The 14,213-nt window shown below is 44.1% G+C and overlaps 1 protein-coding gene across 9 annotated transcripts in view; it reads right to left on the reverse strand.

The window, feature by feature from the left end:
* LOC145293177 (interferon-induced GTP-binding protein Mx1-like) overlaps positions 1 to 13,448 on the reverse strand; it is a 200,974-nt gene extending 187,526 nt beyond the window's left edge. For 2 of the 9 annotated variants that reach the window (XM_080139650.1, XM_080139648.1), the window contains exon 1: positions 12,551 to 13,448. Coding sequence is in view for 2 of the 9 variants with exons in the window: in XM_080139646.1 (XP_079995772.1) it covers positions 12,551 to 12,701 (151 nt within the window). In the remaining 7 variants the exon portion in view is untranslated. The remainder of the gene's footprint in view (positions 1 to 12,550) is intronic. The other 7 variants (XM_080139653.1, XM_080139652.1, XM_080139651.1 and 4 more) reach the window with 5 other exon arrangements.
* Between the last annotated feature and the right edge of the window lie 765 nt (positions 13,449 to 14,213).

The following is a 14,213-nucleotide window of genomic DNA, read 5'->3' on the forward strand; positions in this document are numbered from 1 at the left end:
TATATTTACAAACTAAAGGGGTTTTTTTTTGTTTTTTTTTTGTAATGGGGGTGAGATGATGGGGAGGAGGGCAAACGAGAATACACCCAAAAAGAAAGAAAAAGAAAACAAATTAACAAAATGCCTATGGGGGCGGGTTAGTAAGGGGACCCTCCCTACCTAACGGCTGGTCTGTCGTATGAAATGCCCACTGTCTTCCGGTCCTTTTCCCCCCGAGGGAAGAAGGTGAAAGCAAGCAGCTCGTTCCCTAAAGGGGAGTGGAGGAACTAGGGACTTGTATGAAAAATAAATTAGGGTCGGGGATAATAGGGATGGATGGCGTCTTCCAAGATAAAGTACGTAGTGGGCGAAATAGGCCTGGGACAAAATAAAACAAGTGGACTTTTGGGCATCTTTGGAAGCTCTCCTAGTGCCAATCTATCAAAAAATAAAAAGCTATGGGAACAGGATCAACACGCATACTACCCTAACCTAGGCCCTATAAAAAGCACAAGCTATCCACTCTTGGTGGTTACGTACCTATCTAGCCTTAAACCTACCCAACATTATAAGGTGAACCTTACATTACTTGTCTTGATGGGGCTGGGTTCCGAGAAAAAAGAAACCTCAGCACCCCAGAACCAATACCACTAGGGCGGAAACACGAACTGAAATCTAGCGCCTCGTCGGATGCACAAACTAGTGTTGTGCACCCATCTCCTATCAAAGTCGATGTGGTGCAATCTTTTCCAATCACATCTGATTTTCGTCTTAAGTTGATGCTTAAAACGAACGATCAGATCGTGATCAGAAACAGATTGCTCCCTATAGACAATGTCCAGACGTGAAACCCACGTCACTAACCTAGCCACCGCTAGGATCGCTAGAAACACCACCCGTTTCTCCCTGTCAAACGGCGGATCCACATTGTCAACTACGTACGCCAAATCAAGTGGCACCGACCGCTCGAGGTCGATGCGAGCCGTTACCCCTTCGACATACTCCCAGAGACTCCGCACCCCGCTGCAAAGAAAGAACGCGTGTTCTCTCGTCTCCTCCTCTTCTTCATCATTGCAGCGTGGGCACGGGGGATAGTAGTAATCCCTATCTCAATCATCCCTGGCTTGTTTGCCAAAGAGTGGCAGCGCGTCCCGGACTAGCCTCCACGTAAGTGAGAACTCTGTATTGTTAATATAGCTACTGGCAGGCGCCCAACTCCACAGCGAGAGAATTTTCCCCTTGTAGCCGCTCCACCAGCGGGTCTTTTGCAGTCCCCTCCACTAAATCCCTATATAGCCTCCACCTAGGCTGTGCAAGGTCACTGGACCCCGGCAATGCCCTAAGGGCGGCTCGGCATTCGGTCAGGAAACACCTTTCCCCCGCCGGTCTTTTGCGACCTTCAGCGGCAGGGTCGGATATGAGCAGTGGGAAAGCTTGCTCCACGACTGGTACCCAGGGCGTTTCCTCCATCAGTGTCCGACTCAGGAACGCCAATCTTTCTGCGTGCTTATGACTTTGCAGATCAGGCAGCCCTAAGCCTCCCTCGCTAAGTTTCTGTGTACAGACCTGTCTACGGACATACGGCTTTCCTCCTACCCAAAGAAGTTTGAACAGGAGGTGCTCTAAAGCCTTACAGCGGTCCGCAGGCAGGGGAAAAACAGATAAACGGTAAAGGATCAGCGGAAACATGTACGTAGCACATGCCTCCGCGCGACCCTTCAAGGACAATTTCCTCCGAATCCAAGTCCTTACTGACGACTCGACCTTAGTCTGTACTTCCGACCAATTCTTGTCCAGCTGGAGGTCCGGCCCGAACCACACACCGAGGATCTTTACTGGGCCATCAGTCCAGCCGAACGCACCTGGAAGCGAGTTTAGTCCGGTCCAGGTGCCCAACCGCAGGCCAACTGACTTGCTACGATTGATCACAGCCCCTGTGACAACTTCATACTCAGCGATCACCTCTCTCACCGCTTTAATGTCGATCCATCGTGCAACGGACACGGTGAGGTCATCGGCGTACGCGGACACCCTGGCAACTTTGCCGCCAGGCAGAGCTATGCCGCGTAGGACTGGTCTCGCCGCCTCGTCCCTTAATTTGTGAAGGAAGAGCTCCAATGCCAGGACATAAAGCAGAGGCGACAGCGGGCAACCCTGCCGCACCGACCGGGAGACCCCAAAGGACTCCGACAACCTACCATTTACTTGCACCACCACCGCGGGATCACGATACAGGGCGGAGATCCACTTGCGGAAGTCCGGACCAAAGCCGGCGGTTTCCACAACAGTCCTCAGGAACCCATGGTCCACCCTGTCGAACGCCTTGGACTGATCTAAATTGATCAGCGCAGCTTCAGTGTCGTCTTCTACCCCCTTTAAGATCGTGCGAATCAAGTGCAGATTGTTCTGAATCGATCGACCCTTCACAGCGTAGTTCTGATCTGGTAAACAAAATGAAAGTGTAACAACAACAACAACAACACCAGATGTTTTTCATCTCTTTTTCTATATAAGTAGCCTGAGTGCCCAGCGTTGTCCGGGTGTTTGGAGGTGTGTGTGGAGCAAAAAAAAGAAAAGAAAAGGTATAGTAGGCAGGCAGGCTCGAACCTGTGACGCGAAGGTGGAAAAGAAAGTTGGTGTGGTGTGTGTAAAGATGTTGGTTGGGCGAAAAAAAATTGCGAGCGCAAAAAAATAAAAAATAAAAATAAGGAATAGTAAGCAGGCTTGAACCCATACCGCGAAGGAGGAAAAGAGCATGAAAAAAAAAGACATCTTTGCTGTTGCGCCCATCGCCAAACCGGAAGTGACGTAGGTTTAAATTAAGGCCAGTCAATCGAAAAGAGGGGATGACTTTCGAAAATATTGGCGAAAAAAGCGACCCCTCCCTGTAGAAAAGTGCTCAGTTGAGGGTGAAGGAATTAGTTTTTAGCCAATTTTTCGATATTCGTCGTCCGAAGGGTCGAACTTCAAAACGATACTGATCTCGTGAAAATCCATCACCTCTGTCGAAAGTTTATGCGAGACATACATACATACATACATACATAAACAAACAAGTGGGGTTTATATTATAGGAGAAGAAAAAATGGTACAAAAGTTATGATGATGGTAACTGTCAGTGTCGGAATACTCTGGCCAGAAAAGATGTATTTCCCTGTTATTATTTTAGTAAGAACGAATTACTATTTCGTTATCTTTCTTATTTTCTTGTTCCGTTATTCTTCTTACTAAAATAGAATTGTTAATTTTGCTACCTATGTTTTGTTTTTTGTTTTTTTTCATGCGTACCTATTTTACCCTGTTATTATTTTAGCAAAAACGAATTACTTTCGTTCTCTCTCTTACTAAAATAAAATAAAATGATTAATCATTTATTAATTCTTTTTCACTGCAAATAAAATAAAATAAAATAAAATAAATAAATAATCCAATTTCTTCACGACAAATAAGTAATAATGATTCTTTTTGTTATGTTACGAAGCGTATGGTGACAAGCAAAAAGAATAGACAACACAGGATTAAAAATTGGACGAACTCAACAATTTATTTTCGAATAAATAACACAGAATAATAATGAGCTGTCGTTGGGGTAAAGATGGCAGATTGTTGTTGTTGTTGTTGTTGTTATAAAGCGTGACGATCCCTTCGTTGTAGTAGTAGTAGCAGTGGTGCTGGTTATAATGCTGTGTTAATGGCGATAGTTGTTGTTGTTTATAAGGTGCGACGAAGCCTCCGTTTGTAGTAGTAGTAGCAGCAATGATGGTTATAATGCTGTGTCAATGGCGATAGTTGTTGTTGTTTACAAGGCGCGACGAAGCCTCCGTTTGTAGTAGTAGTAGCAGCAGTGCTGGTTATAATGCTGTGTTAATGGCGATAGTTGTTGTTTATAAGGCGCGACGAAGCCTCCGTTTGTAGTAGTAGTAGCAGCAATGATGGTTATAATGCTGTGTCAATGGCGATAGTTGTTGTTGTTTACAAGGCGCGACGAAGCCTCCGTTTGAAGTAGTAGTAGCAGCAGCAGCAGTGCTGGTTATAATGCTGTGTTAATGGCGATAGTTGTTGTTGTTTATAAGGCGCGATGAAGCCTCCGTTGTAGTAGTAGTAGCAGCTGTGCTGGTTATAATGCTGTGTTAATGGCGATAGTTGTTGTTGTTTATAAGGCGCAACGAAGCCTCCGTTGTAGTAGTAGTAGCATTGGTCGCGACAGCCGTAGCGTTGTAGTGATGGTGAGGCTGGTGGTCCTTCTCCTGTCTTTTCCTTGGCTTCGCTAAATATAGCAAGCATGCGGACGTAGTTGTAGACAATGGTCAGTGATGAAGAAATTGCCCCCAGGTCAAGAAAACTGTGTTTCTTTTGAGTTGTTATTTTCGCTACGGTGTGTAAGGCATCTAAGCGTTCTGCCCGTAATTTCGTGGAGGTAACCATGATCATGTGTCTCGACTTTGGTGCCATGGCAGCGATCGTAGAGTGAATCCCTACGTAGTCAATTTCTCCCCAAAGCGGTCAGGAATCATGAAACTTGAGTGGTGGTCGTCACGGTGACATGTGGCAGACAGTATAACGGCGTTCTCAAGTCAAAACGAGATCTAAATCATAACATCATAACAGCTCCCCCAGATCTCATTTTGACTTGAATTGTCCAGTGCGGTCATAGTTGCATGTGTGAATGGAATCAACCCATGATGAAATCCTTAAATCGTTTAGGAAGCTGGCCTCGTGTTGACCGATTCCGAATCAGGTCTGATCTGTATCCCGACGGTAGTCGAGGGGTTTCTATGTATATGGGGTCCTGCAACGCTCTGTGTGCCCCTGCCTGGGGTGGAGGCGTTGTCTCTTCGGTAGATTGACGAGTTGGGTAGGGTAGAGGAGGTAGATTGGGGGACAAATGTTTTGGTCGTGGTATTAATCAGCGGACATGTGCCCAGTGAACCCATTCACTCTCCCCGTCATCATTTTTTATCTGGATCACCATGCTGTTGGTCTTAGCAACTTCGAAGGTACCGATCCAGGGTAGGTGAGATGCATGAGCAATAGCTGATTGAGGCCAGTGGATTAGTACCTTGTCACCGACTTGTATTGGTTCCTTATTCATGTCCTTGTCTAAATTTGGGTTTTGGGCATGGTCAGCTTCATTGTTGGCCAGCACGACGTGTCGATGAACTTGTCTTAACAGGACATTGACCTGCATGCCGTAAGCCGTGGGGCTGTGGTTTGTGATACTGTTGTCGGGTAATCTTGGTAAACCAATGTTGGGCTGCCGACCAGTGATTATATAGTGTGGTGACGCTCCAGTGGCACTGTTGATGGTAGCATTCATTGATGAGATGACGGATTCGAGGACGTCGGTCCACTCACAGTCTCTATCTTCGCACAGCATGTATATGGCGTTTTTCATCGTGCGGTGCTGTCGTTCAATGTTGCCTGAGCTTTGTGGTCGCCAGGCACAGTGTAATTCCTGCGTGATTGATGTGAGTTGGCAAAAGATCCTGTGTACCTCCCCCGTGAAGTGGGTTCCGCGATCGGATGAAACAATGCGTGGTATTTCCTGGTGTCGAAGGAAGAAACTGTAAATTCCACAGGCAGCATCGATCGCACGATCTCTGGAACACAGCACAGCCGTAAGGTGTCTACTGAAACTGTCCAGCATGGTTAGGATGTAGCGTTTCCCCTTTGAAATTGGCATCGTGACGAAATCAATGTAGATGATTTCGAACGGTCTTTCTCCACGTTTGCAGTGTCCGGTGGGCCAGTCCTTGCGTTTGCCATAGTTACCCTTCCGCTTGGCACATGTTTCGCAAGAGTTGACATACGTCTTAATGTCATGGTCCTTGCATTCCCACCAGTAGCTGGATAGATGTTCGCGTATGCGGGCGATACCTGAATGATTGACGCAGTCATGGGCCTGATGCAGGTACTTGGGACGGAGTTTGTATCGTACGACCAGTTTTGGGGAATGATTGTTGTCCCTAATCATCAAGACAGATGTGCCGGGCTCCAGGTAGAACTGGTGGATGTATTTGTTGAGTATGGGGGCCCGATGGTCATCGGGGTCGATGTTACAGTTTTTGCTGGAGTTATTCGTCTGGAGGGTTTTGATGATTCTCGACAGTGTGTTGTCTGTGCATTGTTCAGCAGCGATATTGATATGGTCGCAATTGTATTTTGTGGGGATGGTCGATGTAGAGTGATAGGCAAAGAACGCATCCACAATATTCTTGTGGTGGCGGGTGTTCTGAGGTGTGTGTGTTTCGGGGATGAGCATTGATCCATCAATTTCGTCCATACACCAAGATGGGATGTAAATGCGTAGGTCCGAACCCTGGATTCTGAATGTTTTGCCTGCAGGGTTGGCGTCAGCTGGTGTGTTATTTTTTCTTTGGCCATGACTTCTGCTGAGCATGTCGGCCCAGACATTGGATTCGCCTTCCACAAATTCCAGGACGAATTTATAGCATGCGACCTCTTCTTGCCATCTGCGGATTTTGGCATTGTTGAATACCCGCTGATCCAGATAGGTTAGTGATCTGTGATCGGTGAAGATGACGAAGGGGCGGCTGTGTAGGAAGTAGTCGAATTTTGCTATGGCCCACTTTATTGCGAATGCCTCGCGTTCAGTTGTGGACCAGTTTTGTTCCGTGGTGTTAAATATGTGTGAAGCGACTGCTATGATCTTCTTCTTTCCCCTGTCATCTTCTTGCATTAGGATGGCCCCACATGCGGTGTCACTCGCATCAGTGGTGAGCGTGAAGAGTTGATCAAAGTCAGGGAATGAAATGACAGGAGCCAAGGACAGTCGTTTCTTTATCTTATTAAAGGCCTTGTCCGCCTGCTCAGTCCATGCAAATGGTTTGCCAGCCCTATTCAGTCCATGGATGGGGGCCATGATACTGGAAAATGTGTCTGACCTGATTTGTTCCTGTACCCGTGTCTCCAGGAATTGCCGTATCCACACTAAACGACCTATGAGGCCTTACAGTTCCTTTTTTGTTGTTGGAGGCTTCATTTCCATGATGGCGCGGACGTATTCGGGGTCGGCCTTGAAACCCTTGCTATTTACGATGCGACCGAGGAATTTTGCTTCGTTCGCGAGGAAGGTACATTTATCCGGATTCAATTTTAGTCCAAATTTACGTAGGGCGGTGAATAGTTGCTCCAGTGCCAGTATGTATCCTTCAAATGTTTTGGCGTGGACTAGGTTGTCGTCAATGTACGAGGATATGTTGGTGCGAGATGTAACAGTGGCCAAGGCTTCAGCTATGCAGCGGGAGAAGATTTGTCCGGCAGATGTGAGACCAAAGGTGAGTATAGTTGCTCCAGTGCCAGTATGTATCCTTCAAATGTTTTGGCGTGGACTAGGTTGTCGTCAATGTACGAGGATATGTTGGTGCGAGATGTAACAGTGGCCAAGGCTTCAGCTATGCAGCGGGAGAAGATTTGTCCGGCAGATGTGAGACCAAAGGCGAGTCGTGTGTATTGGTAGCATTTGCCCTTCCATGTGAATGCAGTTTTGTGTCGATCACGCTCGTCGATAGCGATCTGCCAATAGCCACTGCGAAGATCAAGGGATGCAAAATATTTATTTTCTTCGCCGATTCTGTGGAACAGGTGGTCAATCGTAGGTATGGGGTAGGGGTCGAGATCGACTAGGACCTTGTTGAGTGTTGCTTTGAAGTTGGCAACTACCCGGATTGCCCCGTTCTTCTTGCGAACGGCAAATACAGGACTATTAAAACCCTTGGGGTCCTTGCATGGTTCGATGATCTCTCTGGCGGCCATGTGCATGATTTCAGCATCGACATCAGCCTCGAGAGCCTGGGCGATTGGGTGTTGCTTCTGACAGCGGGATTGGCCATTGGTTGGTATTCGAACTGGTCTGATGAAGGTACCCTTTTCTCCCTTTTCGGTACCCATGATGTCGGCGAAGCGGATGATTAAGTCTGCTGTGGCCTCCAGTTCATCGCGGTTTGGATGGTTGGGCAATGCCACACCCACATTACTCTGTAGCCAGTGTAGTTTTTCATTTTGTGTCTTGAGGCTGGGTTGTGTGAGTCTAGTGGGATGATCGATGGTGTGGCCTCCAAATGTGGTATCATCAGCTGGTATCTTCTGTGTAAGAGCTGGTAGTATTGCTGCCGCGTGAGTTATCGGAGTGGACGCGAGCGTGCGTCTGAATTCGATCGTTGATTTTTGGTGGTCGATTGTGTAGGAGTCTAATGTGCTGTGACCAAGGATGCTTTGGCCGATCAGGATTGGAGATATAGTGGATGTTATCAGCATGTTGATCCCGTCGAACCTGGGTGAATCGTGGTTGCCGATGGCGATGCCACAATTAAGTTCGCCAAGGATATAGATGCTGCCGTTTATGCCTCTCACATGCACGTTGGATGGCGTTATTCGACGTCTGATCTCTTCGGGTATTCGAGATACTGGCATAATGCAAGTGGAGCAGCCTGAGTCCAACATAGATATGTCCGAGAACGTAGCTCCCTCAATCATGAAATGTGTGTTGACGAAAGGTGACTTCTGCGCCGAGTGTTGATGAAAGTTAAATACATGATGGTGAGTCTGTTGGACCACGGGGTGAGCCATCACATCTCGCCCGGTCCGTATTGAAAATCTTTGGCCATGGTAGTGGGGAGAGTATCTTCCGGTGGCATATCCTTGTCGTCTGTTGCGATATATGCCTTGGCACGAGGTGGGTGCCGGTACCGACAGTTGCGTCCATGGAAGCATGCATAGCCTTTCATGTAGCTTTGGCAGATCTCAGCATCCTGATTTTGTCCATCGTCCCTGCGCATCTGAAAATGGCCGCGAGTGCCAGTGGGTTTGGTGTTGTGCTGTGTTGTGGTATCTTTCCTTGCCTGTGGGCGGAGTGTTTGCCTGTTCACATTGTGTTCAGTTCGCCTGGTCCTTTGATCAGATCGTTGTGGCCTGTTTGCGTAGTACGCAATGGGACTATCATTAATTTCATCGTCCGTTTTGACACCACAGTCGATGTACCGCTGTGCATCACTAGCTATCCCACCCGCCGTATAATGCTTATCCATTGTTTTGACGATGTGTGGGTATAAGCTCGGTGTCCAGGCTTTCACCTTCTCGCTCATTAGCATTGCACCCATGAGAGAGAAGACAGTATCTGCAGGTATTTCCCGTGAGTGGTCCGACTTAAATTTTGCCTTTATGTGTACTGCAGCCTCTCTAATCGTGTTTTCCAGTCGGCCGGCGAAATCTGTCAATCTCTCCCCATCTCGACGCTGCAAATCCCAAGCCCGGCTGAGGTGCTGGAAGTTCGTCATTTGGCTGCCGTGGGTCGTTATGAGGTATGCTTTGAGTTGCTCGAAGGTAGATGTGTCGTGTTGGGAGTCCGTCATTTGCTGGAATATCCCTTCGTTCAGAAGCTGTTTGCAGATTCTGACAAACTCTTTTTCGATACTAGGGTGTGTACTGATTTCCGGCTTGACGTGTATCATGTATGTTTTGTTTACATCCGTGATGAAGCGGTTAACATCGTTCCCGGGGTTGAACTTTTTTATATCCTTTACCGAATCGTGTATGGCCTGTAATCTGATCATCAGATTGTAGTTGTTGTTATCGGCTTTGGGCGTGTCGGTTAAGGTGGTCGATTTGAGGGTGGAGAGCATAATCTCTAGGTCCGCTTTTATTTCGGTGAAAAGGGCTTCGTCTGGTCGTGATGTACTCGATTTTAGCTGGAGGAGTGCCGATTTCTGGTCTCTGATAAAACTGAGAAGTTCGTTACGGGTGCACCCTGAGTAGTCCATTCTACCTGTCGCACGCTTCTGACACCAGTTGTTATGTTACGAAGCGTATGGTGACAAGCAAAAAGAATAGACAACACAGGATTAAAAATTGGACGAACTCAACAATTTATTTTATGAAGCCTCCGTTGTAGTAGTAGTAGCAGCAGTGCTGGTTATAATGCTGTGTTAATGGCGATAGTTGTTGTTGTTTATAAGGCGCAACGAAGCCTCCGTTGTAGTAGTAGTAGCATTGGTCGCGACAGCCGTAGCGTTGTAGTGATGGTGAGGCTGGTGGTCCTTCTCCTGTCTTTTCCTTGGCTTCGCTAAATATAGCAAGCATGCGGATGTAGTTGTAGACAATGGTCAGTGATGAAGAAATTGCCCCCAGGTCGAGAAAACTGTGTTTCTTTTGAGTTGTTATTTTCGCTACGGTGTGTAAGGCATCTAAGCGTTCTGCCCGTAATTTCGTGGAGGTAACCATGATCATGTGTCTCGACTTTGGTGCCATGGCAGCGATCGTAGAGTGAATCCCTACGTAGTCAATTTCTCCCCAAAGCGGTCAGGAATCATGAAACTTGAGTGGTGGTCGTCACGGTGACATGTGGCAGACAGTATAACGGCGTCCTCAAATCAAAACGAGATCTAAATCATAACATCATAACATTTTCCGAACACAAAATATTTGAAAACCAAAACATTTAATAAATGTTTTAAATGTTAAATGTCATTTATTGTATCAAAATATATCAAAAACATTTATTTAAAAGTCTGCGTAAGAAAATATGATTTAAAATCATATTTTCTTTTAAATTTGAATAAAACAATTTTGGGCGGACGTTGGGAATCTGAGCCTTACCTTATAAATTTAAAGTTAATATCATCCAATAGAGACTTATGTAGCAGATAAAAAAAAAAAACTTTTTAAAATCATTTTTTTATTTTTTTTTACTCTAAAATAACCGGACGTAACTCAGCGTTCACTAACAATTTAATAAAAGAAAAACGTTCCGAGTGAACGGTGAGTTACGTCCGGTTATTTTAGAATGAACCTTAAGTTAGTGTTTAATTTACTACAACGTTATAATAGAAAACTGAACAAGCCGTGAAAAGTCATAAAAAATGATTTTAAATGTATTTTTTTAATTATCTGATACACAAGTCTCTATTGGATGATATTAACAAGAAAAAAGTTTTAAAAAAGTGAAAATTGTGGAATTTATAAGGTAAGACTCAGATTTCCAATGTCCGCCCAATTTTGTAATGAAAGCAACACTGGATTTTTATTTTTTTAATAAATAAATGAAACATTTTTCGAATTTATAAATTTTATTTTATTTTAATAATAAAGATAACGAAATAGTAATTCGTTCTTATTAAAATCATAGCATGGGAAATACGTCTTTTCTGGTAATAATAAATTTTTTTAGGTACGGGCAAAAATGGGCGGATAAAGATAGAGGGACCTAGTTTTGAAAGCAGATTTATCATAATTTTTTGTAAGTTTCTGACTACTTTTGATTGTATTTGAAATATTAGAGACTAAAGTTAATTTACTAGAGGAAAAAATATATATTTGTACACGGGAAAAAAAAGTTGTGAAAAATGTTTTCACGGCGAACTAATCAATTAAGCTACATTTTGAAGTTAAATAAATTAATTGTAAAAATCTTTTAAAAATATAAATATTAGTTTTCTGGGTCTATTTCAAATATAGTTAGTAAAGTCCTAAGATATTGAATTAAATAATTTTAAAAAAAAAAAACACCTTGTTTGTGCAAAAAATATTTTTTGTAGATTTTGGTGTGCTAAAAACGAATCTGCAAACCGTTTCCGGCGCAAAAAAAAAAAAAAAAAAGTTTTCATGATATGTAGAAATTACTTTTTCGAAAAGTGGGTGATCACTTTTCCATGTAAATTTAACTTAAAATCAGCACCCACTTTCTGGCCACCAGAGAGAGAGAGAGAGAGAGAGAGAGAGAGAGAGAGAGAGAGAGAGAGGGGGGGCTTCTTTTTTGTGTTTATTGGCTAAAAGTTTTTTTCGATTTCTTTTTCTGTTTTCTTCTTTCAATAAAGATACGAGGAAATTAAAAAAAATAAAGAAAAATCGATATTATTTTACTTTAAGGCTCGTCTCAGATTCGTATAGAAAAAAAATTAGTTTTTTTTTTTTTAGTTTTCGGTGTGCTTTAAAAGAATATGGTAACCGTTTCCGTCGCAAATTTACCGTTTGTATGGTATCAACCCCTTAACTCTGGGACTATTTTCCATTTCACAGCCCAGCCTTCGTTTAGGTACTTGTACAGTTTAGTCAAAACATTAAAAAAATGAAAATATCGAAAAATGTTTAAATTGTATGTATCCGTTATGGGACGAAGTTCTCTGAAAAAATTTCACTTAATTTCATCAAGTAGTTGTTTTTACAGCGAAAAAAATTTGCTATGATACCGAGCAAAATTTTTGGTATTTTTTTACGATCTGCCCAAGCGTAGTATACCCCCAAACCACCCCATGTTAAGAAGGGCTTTCGAAATACCTCCCTCAACCTCTTCATGTTAAGAACAGCTTTCGAGCTTGTGTGTGGGGGGGGTATTCAGAAAGCCGTTCGTAACATGAGGTAGTTAGGGCTTTTATAATACGCTGCTGTGGCACGTCGTAAAAATTTACCGCATTTTTTTTATAAATAAAACAAACAGGGTTAATTTTCTTCTGTAACACCGTCGACCGATTACCACGTGACCTAACTTTCCCCAAAGTGGAAATAAGACTCAAATTTCAGGCCCCCATTGCGATATTTGCACCCATTTTTTACTTACCTTTTTCTCGCGGGGATGAGTCTGAAAGCGGCGAAACAACTTTCAAATGTTGATGAACAAGTTTGAATGTAGAAATGTCTCGGTTAAAATGCGTTTGCGTATATAAAGCGTAACTGTCACACCCACACCTCTTCCTCCGCCTTCTGATCATTTTTCCGAGAATTATGAATCATTCGCCTGCTTATGGGTTTCCGAGAAACGTATTGTTTTTCAAGATTCTCCGAAATTATTTATTTATTCGTTTATTTTTATTAGTATTCTTTAAGATTGTAATTTATTCATCACATTGATGTATGATCGTAATTCATTGAATTGCGTATATGCTAACTCACCCAAGGTCACTCTGACCTTAAGGGTGGTATTTTTCATGCGAAGTCGATGGTATGTCCTCGACAATCGGTCCGACAATGTCTGAGTCTTTTAAGTTAAGTGGCCTTTTTATTGTAGGACCGTGGTATGATTCTGTGCAGTTGTAGAAACGTCACCTTCCCAGGCTTTACCTTTTCCTTTTGAGATTATTTATTGATAATCGCCTGGTATGCCGACAGGGCTGCTTAGGCATTTTTGTAGGCCAGAGTAATCTGCCTCTTGCGTGTTGACTTTTCAATCTCTACCTTTGTAAAATAAAGACAAGAATCTGGGGCAAAAAGAGAGAAGAGTTCATGTGTGTGTGTGTTGAACTTATGGTCCATAGCCATGATGGATTATTTGTCTCCATAAAGTTAGTAGTAGAAACGTGCGTCACGAAAGATTAAAGTTAGTACTGTAGGATGAGAAAGAGAGATTGCGTGTGTACTGCATTGAAGTTCGTGTGTGGAGATAGCCATGTTGGCTTGTTTGTATTCACATCTTAGTTGAACCCCCAAGTCCGAAGGCGGGGTGAGTTCTGCTGAATCCCAAGAGAGAAGTTGGGGGGGGGGGGGATAGATTTTTTTTTTTTTTTAATTACATTTCCACCCCAAACAAGGCACATTGCCACTTTGGTGTAGGGGGCTACTATCAGGGGCAGCAACTACTGGGGCACTACGTTGCGATGTGGGCAGCAAGATGTCGGTTCGCATTACACTTGAACTTCTGCATGTCAGTACAGTTAGGGAAGCAGGGACCTGGAATGGAATTCCAAAGTCTAGCGGTTCTGGGGAAGAAACTACTGAAGTAGAAAGATCTTTTACAGCTAGGGATCTCTACTGTGTGGGGGTGGGATTTAGCTGCCTGTTGTGTTTGTCGAGGGTGTCTAGGTCGTGGGGGCACAAGTGTCTGCAGTTCGTCAGAGCATTCACCATTAAAATACTTGTAGAACAGGCAGAGGGATGCAACGTTTTGTCGATGGGACAGAGGCTGAAGTTTAGATGACAGTTCAGGACCTATCAGATTTGCGACTCTACTTTGAACCTTGTCTAGGAGCGAAAGACTAGCAGCAGATGCACCAGCCCAAATGTGACAACAATACTCCATACATGGGCGAATGGTGGCCTTATAGAGGTACAGGATACTTTCAGGTGTTAGTAGTTTTCTAGCACGGTAGAGAGAGCCTACCTTTTTCGGAGCGGCCTTGGCAAAGTTTTCGATATAATTGTTCCAACTCATATTTCCTGTGAACGTTAGGCCAAGGAGTTTGAAAGGGAGTCAATGGCCATTGCTATTGGTGGCAGAGAAGGTTTCT

The sequence above is a fragment of the Euprymna scolopes genome, chromosome 14 (genome assembly GCF_053919585.1).
Source record: "Euprymna scolopes isolate OS-2025 chromosome 14, ASM5391958v1, whole genome shotgun sequence".
In the NCBI taxonomy this organism is placed as follows: Eukaryota; Metazoa; Mollusca; class Cephalopoda; order Sepiida; family Sepiolidae; genus Euprymna; species Euprymna scolopes.